This window comes from Pezoporus wallicus, unplaced genomic scaffold (genome assembly GCF_028554395.1).
Source record: "Pezoporus wallicus isolate ANWC-B61680 ecotype Strahan unplaced genomic scaffold, APGP_CSIRO_Pwel_v1 contig_3568, whole genome shotgun sequence".
NCBI classification, from domain to species: Eukaryota; Metazoa; Chordata; class Aves; order Psittaciformes; family Psittacidae; genus Pezoporus; species Pezoporus wallicus.
The window spans coordinates 1391221-1407624 of record NW_026637826.1 but is presented as its reverse complement, the minus strand read 5'-3'; the positions used below and the strand labels follow the sequence as shown (position 1 = coordinate 1407624).

The window sequence follows — 16404 nt, the reverse complement described above, 5'->3', positions numbered from 1 at the left end:
CCGCCCCACGGCCCCACCGAGCCCGCGGGCACACGGGCACACCCGGCCCCGCGCCAGCCCGGCCGGTCCCCGGGCTGGGGCCCGGCTCTGTCCGCTCCCGGCTCGGCTCAGCCCGGCCCCGGTTCCTATCCCGGCTCGGCTCAGCCTGCTCCCGGTCCCTGCCCGGGCTCGGCTCAGCTCGCTCCCGGTCCCTATTCTGGCTCGGCTCAGTCTGCTCCCGGCTTGGCTCAGCCCAGTCCTTGTCCCAGCACGGCTCAGCCCGGCCCCGGTCTCTATCCCGGTTCGGCTCAGCTCGGTGCCGGTTCTTGTCCCGGCTCGACTCAGCCCGGCCCCGGTCCCTATCCCGGTTCGGCTCAGCTCGGTGCCGGTTCTTGGCTCGGCTCGACTCAGCTCGGTCCCGGTCCCTATCTCGGCTCGGCTCTGCCTGGTCTCTATCGCGGTGCCTGTCCCCGTCCCGGCTCGGTTCAGCCCGATCCCGGCTCGGTTCAGCGCGGTCCCGGTCCTTGTCCCGGCTCGCCTCCGCCCGGTCGCTGTCGCGGTCCTGTCCCGCTCCCGGCTCAGCGCTGCCCCGGCCCCGCCCCGCCCGGGCCGTGGGGGTGACGCGGGCCGGGGGCGGCGCGGCGGGGCCCCGCTTCCGGCGGTGATTTCACCCGCTCCCGGAGCCGCCGCTCCAGACCGAGCCGTGCCGGGGCACCGGGGGGCACGGAGCGGGACAGCGGAGCCTGGGCTCGGCACGGCGGGGTCCGGCCCGGCTCGGCACAGCCTGGACTGGCACAGCACGGCACGGCTGACACCGTCCGGCATGGCATCGCCTGGCATGGCACGGCACTGCCCAGCCAGCATGGCCCAGCGCAGCCTCACACGGCACAGCCCAGCATGGCACATCAAAGCCCCGCATAGCCCGGCACAGCCCAACACCGCGTAGCCTGGCACACCATGGGTACAGCGTGGCACAGCACTGCCGGCATGAGATGCCATGGGCTCACCCCCAGCCCGGGCAGCCCCCAGGGTTGGCCACTTCCCACCCTCCCTCACAGACCCAGGCCGGGTCCTACCACGTTGGTGTCCTTCTCCAGCGCCTGCTCGTTGCCATCGTCCTCATCGCCAGCACCCGGGGGGCCACTGCAGTCCAGCCGCACCAGGGCCCGGCACCGGTAGTGGCAGGTGAAGCTGCAGTCTAGGGACAGGGATGGGACCAGTGTCACCACCATGGCCCTGGGTGTCAGGGTCACCAACTGTGCCTGGGAGGGTACTGGTGCCTGGTGGGACAAGGGCTGGTGTCTGTGTCAGTACTGGTGCTCAGTGCCAGCTGCCTGCCCGTGCAGTGTGGTGCCAGAAGCCCAGGGAACAGCACCCACATGGGACATGGTGCTGTGCAGGCACTAGAGTGCCTATGCTCCCTGCTTGGGCCTCTGTTGTGAGTGCCTGATGGCTGGGATGCTCAGTGCCCAGTATTGGAATGCCCAGTGCCTGGTACCAGGCTGCCTGGTGCCCGGTGTGGGTGCCCAGTACTGGGATGTGTGGTGTCTGGTGAGGATATTTGGTTTGGGGCTGCCCACTGCCTGGTGCATGTGCCCAGTACTGGGATGTCCAGTGCCTGGTAGAGGTACCTGGTGCCCAGAGGCCCAGCGCCTCTGTACGGTGCCTCCCAGCACAGGGATGCCCAGTACTCAGTGGGGTTGCCAGTAGCAGGATGCCTAGGGCCTACGGGACGTAATCAGTACCAAGACAACCAGTGCTGGGGTGCTCAGTGCCTGCCTGGGGCAGGTGCCCAGTCCTGAGACGCGTGGTACCTAGAGAGGGTGCCCAGTTCCAGGATGCTCAGTGCCTGTTGTGGGTGCCTGGTGCCAGGATACCCATGCCCAGTGGGCGCTCCCCACCAGGACTGCCGGCGGTGGGGGTGCCCGGTGGGGGATGCCCTGTGCCCGCCGGAGGTGCCCGGTGGCGGGATGCCGGTGCCCGATGGGGGCGCGGGAGGCCCGGGGCGCAGCGCGGTACTCACGGCGGCACTGGAGACTCTTCCTGCCGCCGCCCCAGACGAAGTCCCCGCAGAGGTCGCACCAGGTGTGGAGCCCGCGGCGCCGCGGCTCGAAGCGGTGCCCGGCGCCCGGTGCCGCCGTCAGCCTCGGGTCGGGGTGCGCGCCGGGGCCGGGCCGCCGGGCCGGGCTGATGCGCAACGCGTTGGTCCGCTCCAGGCGGCCCCGGCCCGGGCGCGGCTCCGGCTGCAGCTCCCGCAGCTCGATGAGCTCCATGGCCCGGCGGCCGCGGGCGCTGCGCGGCGGCGGGGCGGGGGCCGGCACCGGGGAAGGGGCCGGGGCGGGGACCGGAGGGGCCGCCCCGTCCGGACACCGCGGGGGAAACTGAGGCAGGAGCGGGAAGCGATGGGGGAGCCGCGCAGAGCCCCGGGGTCCCGACGGGCGCCCCCGGCCCCGGCGCGCCCGGCAGGGAGGGCTGGAGGCGGGGATGACGCTCTCGCAGCCGTTGCCGGGGAAGGGGGGGCCCAGCTCCGGCAGTCCCGCTCTCTCCGGCGGGATCGGGGCAAGCCTCGCTCCGGGACGCGGCTTCCCAGCGGGGCAGGCGTTTGGGACCCTCCGGCGGCTGGGGAGAAGCAGCCAAAGCACCCCCGGAGAGCCCCTGTGCTCCGCCTGGCCACAGCCGCAGCCGAGCAGCCCGAATCCAGGCTGCGTGGCCGGACAGGGATGGTTTCCTGCCTGCTGTCGTGGCTCCTGCAGCAGCAGCAGTGCTGTGCAAAGCCTGTGTCAGGGTGTGTGAGTGCATGGGCTCAGACACCCCATCCAAAAAGGGGCTCGGCCCTGGCAACCTTTCTCAGCTGAGCGCAGACCGAGGCTCCAGCCCTTTGGCAGCTGCTGCTGCCTGGGGAGACGGGGTCATGCACCCCGAGGCAGCGCAGGCCAGCAGTAAACCCTGCAGAGATGCTGGTGAGCAGGGGGCAAGCTCTCAGTGCTGAGTCACATCTACTGATGATCATCCCTGCATGATGGCATATCATGAACACCTGAGGAACTCATGTGCTTTCTCAGCGAGGTGCTCATGCTAACCACATCCTTTGCTCACCCCGCCACTCCAACACGGCTGCCAAAAGATAAGAGGTGACATGCAGGCCTTCTCACCCACTTCCCTTCCCAGCACAGCCACAGAGGGCTTGACCAAAACTTTCTGACTCCCTTTTTGGGTTCTCTGGGAACTCTGTTGTTACAAAGGGGGCAAACAGGCACACTCCCCCTCTCCCTAAGTGCAAGGGAGGGGAGGAAGCAGTTTAGCATCTCCAGCTAGGAGACCAAGCAGAAGCCAAGCAGCAGCGTGGTGCACAAGCAGGTTTATTGGAGAAGGCTGCATGAGGGGTGGCAGGAGGGGCTGAGCCGGGGCAGTGCTGCCCGGGGCTGGGAGCAGGCAGGAGGGCCCTCTACGGCTTCTCTGCTCTGGTCACCAGACTGCACACAGAGGGGAAACCCCTGCCTGGGCGAGCTGCAGCCCACATGCCAGTCACTTCTTCTCTTACAGGTCATGCACGCTTGTTGACGCCCCAGCCATCAGGTTGCAGGCAATCTTGTGCTTCTGCCAATGCTGGACCTGGCATGCCCTGTGGAAGAGAAGTCGCTGCTCAGGGGCTCTGCTGTGAAGTGGGGTGCCCAAAGCTTGAGCAGGGACACAGCAGGGCCACGTCCAACCCCAGGAGTGAAGCAGTGACGAGGACAAACCCCAGCAGCATGCTCCTGCGGGCACTGGGGGCGGAGCTGGCAGGGCTGAGCATTAGCCCAACAGGGAGGTTGATGCAGCCCTCAGTTGCAGGGTTAAGACGGTTTAACACCAGCCCTTGGCAGATGGTTCAGGACCAGAGATCTAATTTACTGCCACTACCCCAGCTGCCACATCTCAGGCTGTCACCTGCACCCACAGAGCCATGGGTGCTTTCCTCCCCACTCATGCCACACCAGGGTGCAGGGGAGGGAGACACTGTCACCATGGGAAGTGCAGCCCATCGCTGCTGTCAGTGTGGGGCAGAGGCAGCTCAGCACCTCGCTGTGGCAACACAACCCTCCACCAGTGTCCTGGCACATCAGCCTTGCCATAAGATGTGGAGAGGTACATGGCAAGTGGAGTGATAGCACTGCAGAACAGGGAGCACTGGGGGCTGCAGGGACACGGGGACTGCAGGGCTCCCTTACCGTGAGCAGTACCACTCGTTCCGGCAGCGAGAGCACCGCTTGGCCGCCTCTGTGCCACACACCCTGCAGCGGGGCTTGTCGGGGGCCAGAGCCTCCATCATGTCCAGGCTGTAGGTCTCTGCCCACCTGCAGCAGGCAGAGAAGGGGTGAGGCTGCTCACAGGGAGCTGCCCACAAGCAGTGAGCTGTCCCCGCTGCACCCTGTCACACAGCGACATCCCCAGCAGCGCCACAGACCCCTCCACCCTCCCACTGTGAGCTCCATGCTGCTAATGGGGATACCGGTTCCACGGGGCACCCTGTGTGCATGTACCAGGGCCCTACCTGCGAGCCTGGAGCTTCAGCTCCTCCTCGGTGGGGCTGAAGACACGCTTCACCTGGTGCTTGGCAATGGCCTCCCACTTGCCTGCATTTTTCTTGAGGATGTGGTCCCAGATGACGGGAACCTGTGGGGAGAGGCAGAGCAGGAGGAAGGGGTGCTCGTAGCTGTGGTGTGGGGGCCTTCAAGGGGACAGCCAGCCCCAGGCATGAGAACCATGTGCAGAGAAGGAGCAGGGAGCAAGGGTGTGCTTTTGGGTACCCGGAGGGAATGGTTCTGCTCGACAATGAGCGTTCAGGTGAAACAAGGCAAAACCTTTGGGGTCTGGCTGGAAGCGAGAGTGAAGCCCCTGACTAGGAAGGCCTGGGCTCAGCCCCTGCGTGCCATCAGCAGTGTGAACCCCATGCTCCGGAGCCATTTGCCTGAGCACAGTTTTCCACTCGTTACTTCCCTGAAGGCGAGCACCCGGGGCAGGGCTGACCAGTGCGAGAGGGAAAGCACCAGCCAAGAGCAAGCGTGGGGAGTTCAGGCTCTGGAGATGCTGCTTCAAACGGCGCTGCCTCCTCCAGCACAGCAAAAATAGCCAGGCCTGGAAGGGGAGGAGGCTGCTCTGGGAGCAACCGAATGGAAAAAGGCCTTTCCTCAGCTTGGCTTGGAGACAAGGAGTGAGTTCACCGCTTTCTGGGCAGAGCAGGGAGCCCCTGCGTGTGCTTCCAGCTGGCTCCCCCTGCCTGCCCCCCGGCTCAGCCCCAGCCCTTGGCAGAAGCAGGAACGGCACCGGCACAAAAGCAGAGCTATGGAGAAGGGCAGCAGCCTGGGCAAGGGCTGGACGAGGTCCCCGGGCAGCAGCTGCCTGTCCCAGTGCCACTGACACGCTGGCAGTTGAGGTCCGTGGAGCTAATCCGTAACCACCTCGTCCTGCTGCCATCCCAGCCCCAACCACTGGCCTTCTTCAGCCCCAGCTCCTGGCATTTGCCGTGGCTCAGCTTTGCATAGGGCACATCACCCCTCTCCTGGGCCTCGCACCCAGCTCTGCTGGGGACAGCATGTTTGCTCTCCTCGCTGCCCAGCCTACCCATCTGCTCCAGTTAGCGGTGTAGGAGCCTCCAGCAGTGGGGAAGAGCCTCTGCTTTTCCCAGCTGCCTGTTTGCAGATCTGCAGTTTCTCCCCTCAGCTCACACAAAGACACACTTTGAAGGAACACTTTACTCCAGAGATTACCACTGCGTGGATTTAAACCCCCAAGAACCTCACACTGTTTGAAGATCCTCAGGGATCAAGCTTCATACATCAGCCGGGAGCAGGCTCTATCCCCAGACCTTGGCATCCCACTGGACACAGTGTGCCAAGCAGCCCATGACCGGGGGGGTCCAGAATTCAGCAGGAGAGCACTGATAAATGTTAAATGAAGAGTTAATTGTTAAAGCAAACTAGGGGTGTCTCTGCCCCATGCAGTCCAATGCAACCCAGAGAGCTTGTTTATGACCCAGCATTTACACCTTTAGATGTGACTGCATGGCTACTGCACTGGCAGGACAAGACTCCCACGTTGCATACAGGCACCTCTGCTAGCAATAAAGGTGTAATTGTGAAACGGTGTTTGGCTGCTTCACCCTGGGCACCACCTCACCAGAGCTGAGCTTAGGGGGAGGAAAAGGGTGTAGGGGGTTACCAGGCTTAAAGCAGAGAGGTGAGGGAAGAGCAATGGGATACCTGCTCCAGGACAAGATCCTTTTTGGGGGGAGCTGGCTCTGTCACTGCAAGGTGGCTCAGAAATCTCTGCATCTCCACCAGGTTGGGAAGCTGGTCAACAAGGACATCTGTCAGGAACACACGGAGCTGTGGCCACAGAAGGGAAGAGAAGTGAATGGAGGGAGGTCAAGACAAGGGGGCCAGAGCTGGGGAAGCAGCATGGCATGAGCAGGGATCTGTGGGGCACTGGCAGAGTGACCCATAGGGGTCCCATAAGGTGCACTTGCAAACACAAGCTTTGCTGCTTCTGGCACAGTGACAGTCCCCACTGCTCTCCCACCACTGGCTTCTAGGAGCCCACAGAGAGGACAAGGAGAGATGCATGGAGGTGCCTAGTGCTGGCAAGGTCCTACCCTGTGTTGTGGGGCTCACAGCCTTTTTGGTGTAGGGTCCTACCTTAAGGAGCTGGCTCCTGTTGAAGCCATCAAAGTGGTATTTGCGCTGGCACTCGGGGCTGAGCAGGAGGTTGAGGAGGGCAATCCACACCTGCCCATCCAGCTTGGTCATCTTCACCTGGTCTTGAGGGGGCACCTCGTGCCACGTGCCGTTCTCAAACTTCTTGAGCTTGCCTGAGGGACAGGAGAACACAAGGCTCCAGGGAGAGACTGCTGCAGGCCAGAGGTGGGGATGCCAGCCTGCACTCACTGCCTCACTGCAGTGAAGGCAAGCCCCTATGCTTCTGCCTGCTTCAGTTTCCCCACCTTTTTGTTCAGCATAGCAGCCTGCTTGGTACTGAGACAATATATTAGAGTATGAAAAGCATAAAGAACATGTAGTAAAACAAAAGGGTTGTGGCACGAACTGGAAGATCCCTGAGGTATCTCCCTCTGTACTTGGCCAGGAGTGTAGAGCACTGGTAGATGGTGGGGGAACCCACAGTGCAACAACAGAGTGGCTCGAGAGCCATGTTTTGGGCTGGCCAACAAGCCAGCATGGCCAACATCCGCTTTTCTGGAGTTTCTTCTGCCTGTGAAAGCCGCAAGTAGCATAAATACAACCAAAGTGACACAACAAGCTCCAGGAGCTACTGTGCTGCTCTGGGGGGTGGAGGAGGATGTAACCCTGCATCTGCATAGCCTGGAAGTGCCTTTGCACTCTTGTTTCTTTCTAGGCCCTCCCTCAGGGCCTCAGATCAAAGCTCCCTCTTGACACAGGCAGAGGGAAGGGATGCCTTTCGTGGCTGGAGGAAGGAGGAAAGCTCCCACAACCAGCTGGGCCCCTCAGCAGGCACAGAGCCACGTGCTTCCCAGCATCTCTTCCTCCCCTGCCTGTGCTGTGACCCCCTAGGTACAGGGCTGGGAAGGGGTGTGGGTTCCTGCAGCCCAGGCTGTGCCCACCCCTGCTCAGAGGCAGGCAGTGGGGGAGCTGGGGGGTGGCAGGGGGGCAGGAGGCAGGGCTGATGGCGATGGGCACAACCTGATCAGAGGCCTTTGGCAAGAGCGAAGCTAAATGATCAGCAGCCTCAGGGCCAGTGGTTTGCTGCCTGGGAGAGCCTTGGATTCTTAGTGCTGGTCCTATAAAGGTGCAGAAAGGCTGAGACGGGCACTCTGGTCTTTCTGTGCCCCGGACAAGACTCCCCAGAGGAGCAAGTGAGGCTGGCAGACCTGCTACACTCCTGTCCTGGCCGTGATCACCTCAGAGGAGACTTATCCCTGTGTGAGGATCGGCATGGGAAGCTCTGCAGGGGTCCCCAGCCCAGCTGTGCTGCAGCTGCTTTCGGCAGGAAGCATTAGTGAGGAGCAAGGGGAGGAGGCTGGAGGGGAGGCTAGAGGGGGAGCAGCTTTCTGCAAGGGCTCCTACAGCCTATCATCGGCGGATGCAGGTCCCAGCATGTCATCACGGTGCCCTGGGTACCACAGGGCACCATCAGTACCTGCTTCCCGGCAGCTCCAGGGGCAATGCTCCACCAGCTCAACAAGGAGGCAGGGCAGGTTGTGGGTGCTCAGCATCCGTGTCAGCGCGCTCAGGGGCAGGCTGCAAACACGGCAGAAAGGGTGAGTGGGGCTGGCAGACAAATGCAGAACAGACACAAACTGCCTCCCTGAGGCAAATGGGGGAGGCAGGAAAAACACAACGGTCTGGGTTCCTGGGAGCACCATGGAGCAGGGTGGGTGCTGCTGCCTTTGCCCCCTGCGGCACTGCCACCACGGATACAGGCAGCTGCTGAGAGGGATCCCAGGCACCCGCTGTGATCCCATGGAATCTACATTGGAGAGCTGGGCACATGTGCTCTGCTGGTTCTGGGCGCTCACCTCTCCACCTGGTCAGTGATGAACCGCAGCACGGAGAGGGCTTTCAGGGCAATCTCAAACTCCATCGCCTCCGCCTGCTTCTGCAGCTCCTGCGGGGGGACAAGCACAGCCTCAGGATTGCAGGCCCCATTTCCCAGGAGCTACAGGGAGGAAGGCTGCGGGCTGCATCGGTAACCACAGACTGGGGAGGAAACCAGAGCCCTGCAAAACAAACTCTGCTTCTCCTCTTGACTGTGCCTGCTCTGCCTGTTTGACAGGGCAGCTGCAGAAGTGCTCACAGACCATTGCTGCTCATTCCTCATCCCCCTACTCCTAACGGGTCATGGGAGGCCACCAGCAGCAGTGTCCCAGCACAGGGACACCTCCTGGAAGAGGCCAGTCCCAGACTGCTCCTCTCTCCCATTCTGGGATCATCCTGCAGCCCGTGGCCCTGCAGAGATCTGTGAGGTTCAGGCAGGGGGAAAGCTGCATGATCAGCAGAGGAACTAGAGGAGGAGGAGGGACAAAGTTGGCCCTGGCACAGCTGCAGTCCTACATCCACCCCTCCTGGATCTGCCTCTGCTCTACAGCTTGTGTCCAGCCAGCTGGAGTATCTGCCTGTGGTTATCCCAGTCCACAGCTATGCCATGCTCTCCAGCCACCGGGCCTCCTTCCCTCCCCAGGCAGCACGGACACCCCATCTGATCCCCACGTGCTCAGGATAACAGCCTGACCACCCTCTGCCTCAGCCTCGTTTGGGACCACTGGCACAGCCGATCTGAGCAGCGGTGCCAAGTCCCTCTCCTTGGCCCAGGCACAGCTTCTCCTCCCCGGTCCCAGATGCTCAGCAGCTCACATTTCTGTGTGCAGAGCACTGAGCTCAGCACCTCGTGTTCCTCTAAAGTGCCACCGCAACTGTTCCCTTACAAATTCCTGTGGTAAGAAGCCCTGTGCTTCCTGTGCCAGTGCCCCACACGCTACTAAGAAAACCCTATGGGCTCTTATCCCCCTCCCTCTCCAAACTCCTGCAGTGAGGCCCTTTCGTACAGCTCCTCCTGATATTCAGACCTCAACTCTGCTACCTTCAGGCAAGGATTATGTTTTGCCTGTGCTTCTGGGGGACAGCAGAACAAATCCTGCTCCAGGGGTTATCGCCACGCAGAGTCACAGAGGACAACAGGCTCCACAAGACAGGAGAAGGCAGGAACAGCTTTTTCATAGGGGGTTATTGTACGTGGAGTCAGGAGGGGCTGGAATGAATCAGAGGAAACCAGGCTCCTTGGGAGACGAGTGCTTTTTAGAATGCTATTGGCTGAAAAGATTGTTTTATTTTAAACTTGAGCCATGTCAAAGCACTAACAGAGACACCCCCTCCCCTCCCCTCCCCAGCTGGGAAAACATTTCCTGGAAAACATCCCTATTGTGCTCCGGAGCCCTCCACTTCCTTCCCTTTTCTGGGAGAGGAGCACGTGCTCAGGCAACAAGCCAAAGGATGGAGGCAGTGTGGGGAGGTCCAGCCAAGTTTGCAGTCACTTTAACCCTGCTGCTCCAGACACTCCTCGTGGTGTGTGCAGTTTGAAGGAGGGAACTCGAGGCGCTGAGAAGCAAAGAGAGCTCCCACAGCAGCCTGGGAACACCTCGGTAGGAACAGCTCTGGACTCGGGGCTGGCCCGGACCAGCACAGAGAGGAGGTGTTTCTCAGAGAGCCAAGCAAATTGGAGGGAACCATGTTAGGATGATTCCTTGTCATATTATACGTTGATTTAGGGAAGGATCCCTCTCATGGTTAACCCTGGCTGGCTCTTAGCAGCAGCCAGCTGCTAAGGTGGCTTCACAAGCTGCAGGGAGACATAGCCACACAGCTTTCAAGAGCAGTGGCAAAAGGCCAAAAAGGCAATGAATATTTTGCCTTACTGTCAGCTCTCCAGCATCCCCCCTCAGAGCTCAGACCGTGCCCTGCAGGAAGCCTCAAGCTGGAAGCCGTGGCTGTCTCCATGGGAAGACCCCCTCTGTGCCCCTTCAGGCTGCCCACATCCTCCATCATTTGTGTCCCCAATGAGCTACAGGACTCTCTCCTCACCTGCATGGATGAGGGGCTGGCCACATCCTCAGGACAAAGCTGTCCCTTGGCGCTCCGAGCTGTGAGCAGTGTCAGTTTTCGGTGGCAGTAATCAATCAAATCCAGAATGCTGTCCTCTGCTGACTCGCAGACCTCCTTCACAGCAACAGGAGTTTCAGAGGGTCAGCCCCACGGCTGTGGATTTCCATCCTCACCTGAGGAAAGCTGAACCTGCCTCTTACCTTGTAAAAAAACACTGTCTCCAAGAGGTTAATGATGGAGGCTTCATGATGCAGCTGCGGGAGGGAAATGACAGGAGTTAGATCACAGTGGAGCAGCCACTAGCACAGAGGGCACAGGCAGTGGGATCAAGAAAAGAGCTCTTCTAAGAAGCTGCTTATGTAGTTGTGGCCAGACACAAGTCCAAGAGCCAAATGCAAGTGATGTAATCTTTAAAACAACTCCAGGTCATGCAGTTCACATTAATGTTTATGTTAACATGCCTGTAACACCGTAACATGCTGATAGAGAACCATGCTTCCCAGCAGGCAGGGCTCTCTGGGGCCCTGGCTTTGTGCTACCGTGGCAGTACCACTGTAGCCCTCAGGCAAGCTGAAGCCCCTGGCACCAGCACGCAGCCACTGCCTGAGACGGAACAGTGCCCTTCCTGCTTGTCAGTGCTGCTCTCAGCCCCCTGGGAATGGGCAGACAGCCTTGTCCGGAGACCCGGAACCGTGAGATAGCTGGCTGGAGAAAATGCTGCCTCAACACAAATGGCTGCCCAGGGAAGACACCACCTTGCCCCAGGAAGTTACCTTGGGGTTACCCTGGACTGCAAATGAGCTAAAACTTTCAAGCCTTGGACAGATTTCCTTTAGGGTAAGGGCTGCATCCCTCTGCAGGGAAGCCCAGCTCCTGACATCATTCCATTGCCAAGTGTGGCCCAAGGGACTGCTGCTCCTGGGAGCTCAGTAAGAAAAAACATTTTCCTTAACCTCAGAAGCATGTAACCTCCGAGAGGCCTCTGGTTAGAGGTGCCAGAGAAAAACAGTGCTCAGAGGGGGGGGAACTCCCCAAGGGAGGCTGTTGCCTGGGAGCGAGGGTAGCACCAGGTCTCTGAGAGCCGCAAGCCAGGAGCACAGCCACCACCAGGAGCGGCTTTTGCTGCATCCAGCAGCTCCCACAAGCTCCTGATTGGAAATAGGCAGGGGTGAGGCCTCCACAGAGCTGAGCTATCCTTGTCCATCCTGAGGGCAAGGACATGGGCTTCTCACCACTTACGGCTTTGGGAGCCAGCTGCTTCCCAGCGTCACACTGCTCAGCACCGCCTCTCAGCCTGGCGAGATGTAAAGCCCCAGCTCCAAGATCTTTAGGGTGAGATGTATGTTTAAGCACAGCGGTGCTCACCTTGTACCCAGGGTCATCCCCACTGCCCCCTCTACTCACCACTATGTAGATGGGGAAGGTGCTTCTCGGCTTGAAGTCCTCCAGCCGGCACAGCACAGGGAAGACCTTGTGCTTCCAGATCTCCACAGAGATCAGCTCGCCAATGAGAACAGGAATCTAGCGAGGGAAGGGATGGGGAAAGCAAAGCCTTTCAGACCAGTGCTGCGGGGTGGGGAGGGAGGAGCAGTTTTACTGCTAATGCTCAGCCACAAAGACTTTGGAGTCACCCCATGGAGGAGGGCAGCCCTGGGGCACGCTGCTGCCTTTACATTCACCCAGCTCAGAAATCAACAGCTTTCCGCCAACAGACCAGTGGGCAGAGAGCTCCTGAGGCTGCAAAGGGGGAAGGTGGCCAGGGCCAGGGCAGCACCCATCCCTGTGCAGCCCTGCACATTCGGGGCTGGGACACCCCAGGTAAAGTGCTGAGATCCACAAGCAGAGGGGGCTGGTCCGCAGAAGAGACCAGAACAAGCTCCAAGAAACGAAGCAGACACCAACAAGTAGAAACACCGCAGCTTGACCTTTAATTAAGAACCACCCCAAACCCAACCGCGCAGAGATACAACCGCTTCATCCCCAAACTGCACGCTGTCCACCAGACCCCCCCAGCTCCAGCTGAGGGCCTGGCACGGGGGGGTCACCACCACACGCAAGGAGCTCACCTTGGCGTAGGTGACCAACAGCTCAGTGAGGAGCTGCTCCTGGCCCGCGGAGGCGCTCAGGATGGCGTCCATGTTGAGCTTCTCCACAGACTCCTGCTGCCGGAGCCATCTGCAGGGCAGGCAGCAGGACATCAGTGCCACGTCCTGCTGGCCGTGCAGGGAAACCTGCTCCCGGCACCCCCAAGCCCCGCAGCGTCCCCTGAGCCTCGTGTGCTCCCTGCAGCAGCACCCCCGGCCCTGCCCTTCTGCCTGACCCCGGACCTGGGGTCCTCCTCTCCCCCTACAGCCCCAAAAGGGACACCCCAAATTGAGAGCCCCCCTCCCTCCCTTCACGCTTCCCCTCCCAGAGCCGCGGTCCCCCCGCACCGCTGCCCGCCGATGTCCCGCAGCTCGGTGCCCTGCAGCGCCCGCACCAGCGCCTCGGCCTCGGCGGGCAGCAGCAGCGCCGGCCCCGGGACGGCCATGGCGGCGGCGGCGGCGTCGCTATGGCAACGGGCAAGCGCTGGCGGAGCCTTTACCGCCCCCTGCCGCCTCGGAGGACGGCGCAGTGAAGGCGCGGAGGGGGGCCTCTGCCGCCCCCTGGCGGCGCGGGGGAGACACGGCGGCCGGCGGGGGGTCACCGGGCTCTGGGACACAGACGGGGGGGACATCCCCGCCGTCACTTCCAGCACACGATGATGTTGGGGTCGTTCTCCAGGCGCTCGTCCAGCTCCTTGTAACTCATGCCTGCGGGGGGAGGCAGCGGAGTGTCAGCGGGGGGCCCAGGAGTGGTGCTGGCTGGGGTCCCCAACCCCTCCCATTGCAGCAGGGCACAGAACCCACCCCAGCCCCATCTCCCGCAGTCGGCACAAAGGGGCGAGGGAGATCCTGACAGCAGTGCCCAGCCCGGGGGGCTCTGCCTCCCGCCGGCCCCGAGGAGCCCGGCTCCTCACCGGTCTTGCAGCAGATCTCATCGTAGCTGTGGCAGCCCGTGTAGAGCCGCGCCGGGTGGCTCCGCTCGTCCCGGGCCACCTTCACGGGGTATTTCTGGAGCCGTCGGATGAGGCCCTTCATCAAACCAAACTGGATGAGCCTCCTGCGCGTGAGAACAGGCTGGGACCCGCGTGCTGAGGTGTCCAACACCCCCTGCCCTTCTGGTTCCACCATGCCCCACCGTTCCCCACCTACAGACATAGGGATTGGGCACTCCCTCCTCACTCCGCCACCCCTGCTGTCACCACCACCCTAGGGGATCAAGCAGGAGGGCGCTGGGACCAACCTCTCGTCCACCCTCTGGAGCTGCAGGGTATAGCGGGAGATGAGGTCTCGCACCGTCGTGCCAGGGCTCAGCCCGCAGTACAGCTGGAACACATCCCTGAGGCTGGCGCGCTTGTGCCCTGCAGGGACAAGTCACCAGTCAGCTGCCCTCTCCTCCTGCCTCTGCCAGCAGCCTAGCGCGGGGTCGCTGTACCTTGCTTGGTGACATAGGACAGACACTCCTCCTGCAGACACTTGTCATCCACTAAATCCTGGACCTTTGGTGTGGTGCAGTAGACATTGGAGTACTGGAAGGTGAGGGAAGCAGCTCTGCTTAGCCATGGCTCCAAGAGAGACAGACCCGCCCCACTCCCAATCCCGCTGTCCCCCTGCGTGGCCACCCTGATGGGGCAGCCGCTGCCTGAATCGCACTCATGGCCCCACACTCCGTGGCCTGACCCACCTGGAGGATGGAGACAAGTGTGACAACCCCGTAATACCTGCAGACAGACAGGGAAGCGTGAGACCCCCTCTGCCAGCACCCACCACCCCCCTCCTGCCCGCTGGCCAGGCCCTTCCATGCACTCACAGCAGGTTTTGCACTGCGATGCGCACCAAGTTCAGCTCCACGTCAGCTTCTGCAGAAATCTTCTGGACGTGCCGAAAGCCATCGATGTAGGGCAGGATCTAGGAGGGGAGGAAGCAAGAGCTAAGAGGAGAGAGAGCAGAGGCCCAAGGCATCACATTGAAGCCCAAGAAACTCCCCTGTGTGCACTTGGACAGGTCAGTTCCATCCCCAGCAGCATTTTATCCTTGTTGGGGAAACTGCTTGCTCAAAGCACCAGGACAAGGGGAGCACCAAACCATGCTTATTAATGTGGTGATCTGCAGGACAGCCCGACACCCCTCTGCCCTGGGCAGGCTGGAAACAGATCCTGTTCAAAGCATGCTGCCCCTGGTCAAGCACACAGACCTGCTGCGTGGTGAGATCCCACTGGGAGTTGAAGAAGTCGTCCTTGTCTTGGGTGAAGACGGGGACATCGTACTCCTGCACAATGGGGGGGTCCGGGCGCTGCTCTATCACCTTCAGGTGGATGGTGTTGGACTCATCTGTTTGGGGAAAGGGGAGTGCTCAGTCCCCACAGAAACCTCTGCTCCCTTGGGAGCTCCCAACTGTCAGCCCCAGGCACCACCCGGCTGCTCAGAAGTGTCTGCAGCCATCACCCCATCCCTTCCACCCCTTTGAGCCAGCCAGGGCAAGGCTGGATCCAAGCACAGGCAGAGCGGATCCAGGCAGGGAAAGGCCCAGCTGCCTCCCTGCCCCACTCATGTCCTTACTGCCGGGCTGGCAGGGCTTCCATACCTATGGGCAGGGTGCACTTTCCTTTGGCATTCAGCTCCTCCAGCAGGATGGTCATGATGGGAACCAGCTTCTGCTTACTCTCCTCGTTGGAGATGAAACCACTTTCCAGCTATAAAGATAGCAGAAAATCAAGTCAGCTCCACCCCACAGGACAGGAACCAAGATGTGGGGTTCCGCACATATTGGTTCCTGTCCTCCCTTCAAGTGATGTGTGGGTAAAACCAGCGTGATCCACCTGGCCCAGTGACACGCAGCGACACACAACAAGCACCACTGGTGGCTCTGTGGGTTACATTGTGAGGCAGCCACTGGCTCAGGACTCACCTCCAGGGTGGTCAGGTAGCCAGCCAGCTTCTTCACTATGGGCTCCAGCGCACAGGCCTTGGCTCTGGCATCGCACACGAAGCCCAGGTTGAAGAGCAGAGCGTTTCGGCTGTACTTCTTGTGCTCAATACACACGGGGCAGCCGATCAGCTTCTTCTCCATGGCTGTCCTGCAGGATGACAAGTATAACCTGCACCTATGCCCTCCGAGCAGCCTGAGCACCACACAAGGATAGTTCTGGAAGCGGGGGCTTCTCTGCTCTACATTTAAAACGATGTCTAATCCTCAGATGGCCAGAATGCAGAACACACGCAATGAAGAAGGGGTTAAGAGAGTCCAGCACCAGGGAATAAAGTCTCCATTTAACACCAGCACTGCCCTCAGGACTCGTTCGCCCTTCTTGGAGTTGGCGCCGACAGAACCGTGCGCAGCCCCGGGTACCCCAAACCTCCCGCACGGGTTATCACGGGCACCAAATGAACGCGGGGACCCCATGGACAGAGCCGGAGCTGGCGCTGCGCATCCCGCGGCACTCACACGGTGATCAGCTTGTTCTGCAGCTCGGGCTTCGTGATGACGTACACCTGGATGGTGTCGAACAGCTCCCGAGAGATGAAGTCCTCCGGTACCTGCAGCGGCACAGGCGGATCAACCTCAGCCCCGCTCCCGGTCTCATCCCCGGCCCGCGGTGCAACGCTGCCGGGCGCCGGCCGCCCATGGCCGGGGTGCCCTCACCTGGTAGGTGATCTTGGGTCCCAGCGTGGGGTGGAACTCGCTGAAGAACACGCACTCGATCCTGCCGCCCATGGCGCACCGACGGCGGCAC

At 61.3% G+C, this 16404-nt stretch overlaps 3 protein-coding genes across 7 annotated transcripts in view; all 3 read right to left on the bottom strand.

The window, feature by feature from the left end:
- The window catches only part of RASSF1 (Ras association domain family member 1), a 4940-nt gene extending 2673 nt beyond the window's left edge, over window positions 1-2267 (bottom strand). Inside the window, exons 1-2 of the mRNA XM_057407728.1 lie at window positions 2003-2267; window positions 1056-1177 (exon numbers count right to left, since the gene is read on the bottom strand). Coding sequence (XP_057263711.1) covers window positions 1056-1177; window positions 2003-2252 — 372 coding nt within the window. The 5' untranslated portion in view covers window positions 2253-2267. The remainder of the gene's footprint in view (window positions 1-1055; window positions 1178-2002) is intronic.
- NPRL2 (NPR2 like, GATOR1 complex subunit) overlaps window positions 1-16404 on the bottom strand; it is a 27393-nt gene extending 10989 nt beyond the window's left edge. The window contains exons 1-11 of the mRNA XM_057407727.1: window positions 16314-16404; window positions 16116-16207; window positions 15579-15747; window positions 15255-15363; window positions 14865-15001; window positions 14481-14578; window positions 14355-14391; window positions 14106-14199; window positions 13914-14031; window positions 13588-13730; window positions 13299-13381 (exon numbers count right to left, since the gene is read on the bottom strand). Of these exons, the coding sequence (XP_057263710.1) occupies window positions 13314-13381; window positions 13588-13730; window positions 13914-14031; window positions 14106-14199; window positions 14355-14391; window positions 14481-14578; window positions 14865-15001; window positions 15255-15363; window positions 15579-15747; window positions 16116-16207; window positions 16314-16385 (1137 nt within the window). The 5' untranslated portion in view covers window positions 16386-16404 and the 3' untranslated portion in view covers window positions 13299-13313. The remainder of the gene's footprint in view (window positions 1-13298; window positions 13382-13587; window positions 13731-13913; window positions 14032-14105; window positions 14200-14354; window positions 14392-14480; window positions 14579-14864; window positions 15002-15254; window positions 15364-15578; window positions 15748-16115; window positions 16208-16313) is intronic.
- On the bottom strand, window positions 3002-13198 carry ZMYND10 (zinc finger MYND-type containing 10). 5 transcript variants are annotated; one of them, XM_057407723.1, is made up of 12 exons: window positions 13069-13125; window positions 12656-12764; window positions 11994-12110; window positions 10790-10843; window positions 10569-10703; window positions 8510-8598; window positions 8131-8231; window positions 6654-6826; window positions 6219-6344; window positions 4511-4632; window positions 4188-4313; window positions 3007-3601 (listed from the first exon to the last, which is right to left on the bottom strand). In XM_057407723.1, the coding sequence occupies exons 2-12, from the start codon at window positions 12725-12727 to the stop codon at window positions 3517-3519; spliced, it is 1200 nt and encodes a 399-aa protein (XP_057263706.1). In that variant the 5' UTR covers window positions 12728-12764; window positions 13069-13125; the 3' UTR covers window positions 3007-3516. The 5 variants fall into 5 exon arrangements, with proteins under 5 accessions (XP_057263705.1, XP_057263706.1, XP_057263704.1 ...); XM_057407722.1 differs by lacking the exon at window positions 4188-4313 and having other exon boundaries at window positions 3002-3601; window positions 13022-13197; XM_057407721.1 differs by lacking the exon at window positions 13069-13125 and having other exon boundaries at window positions 12656-12805.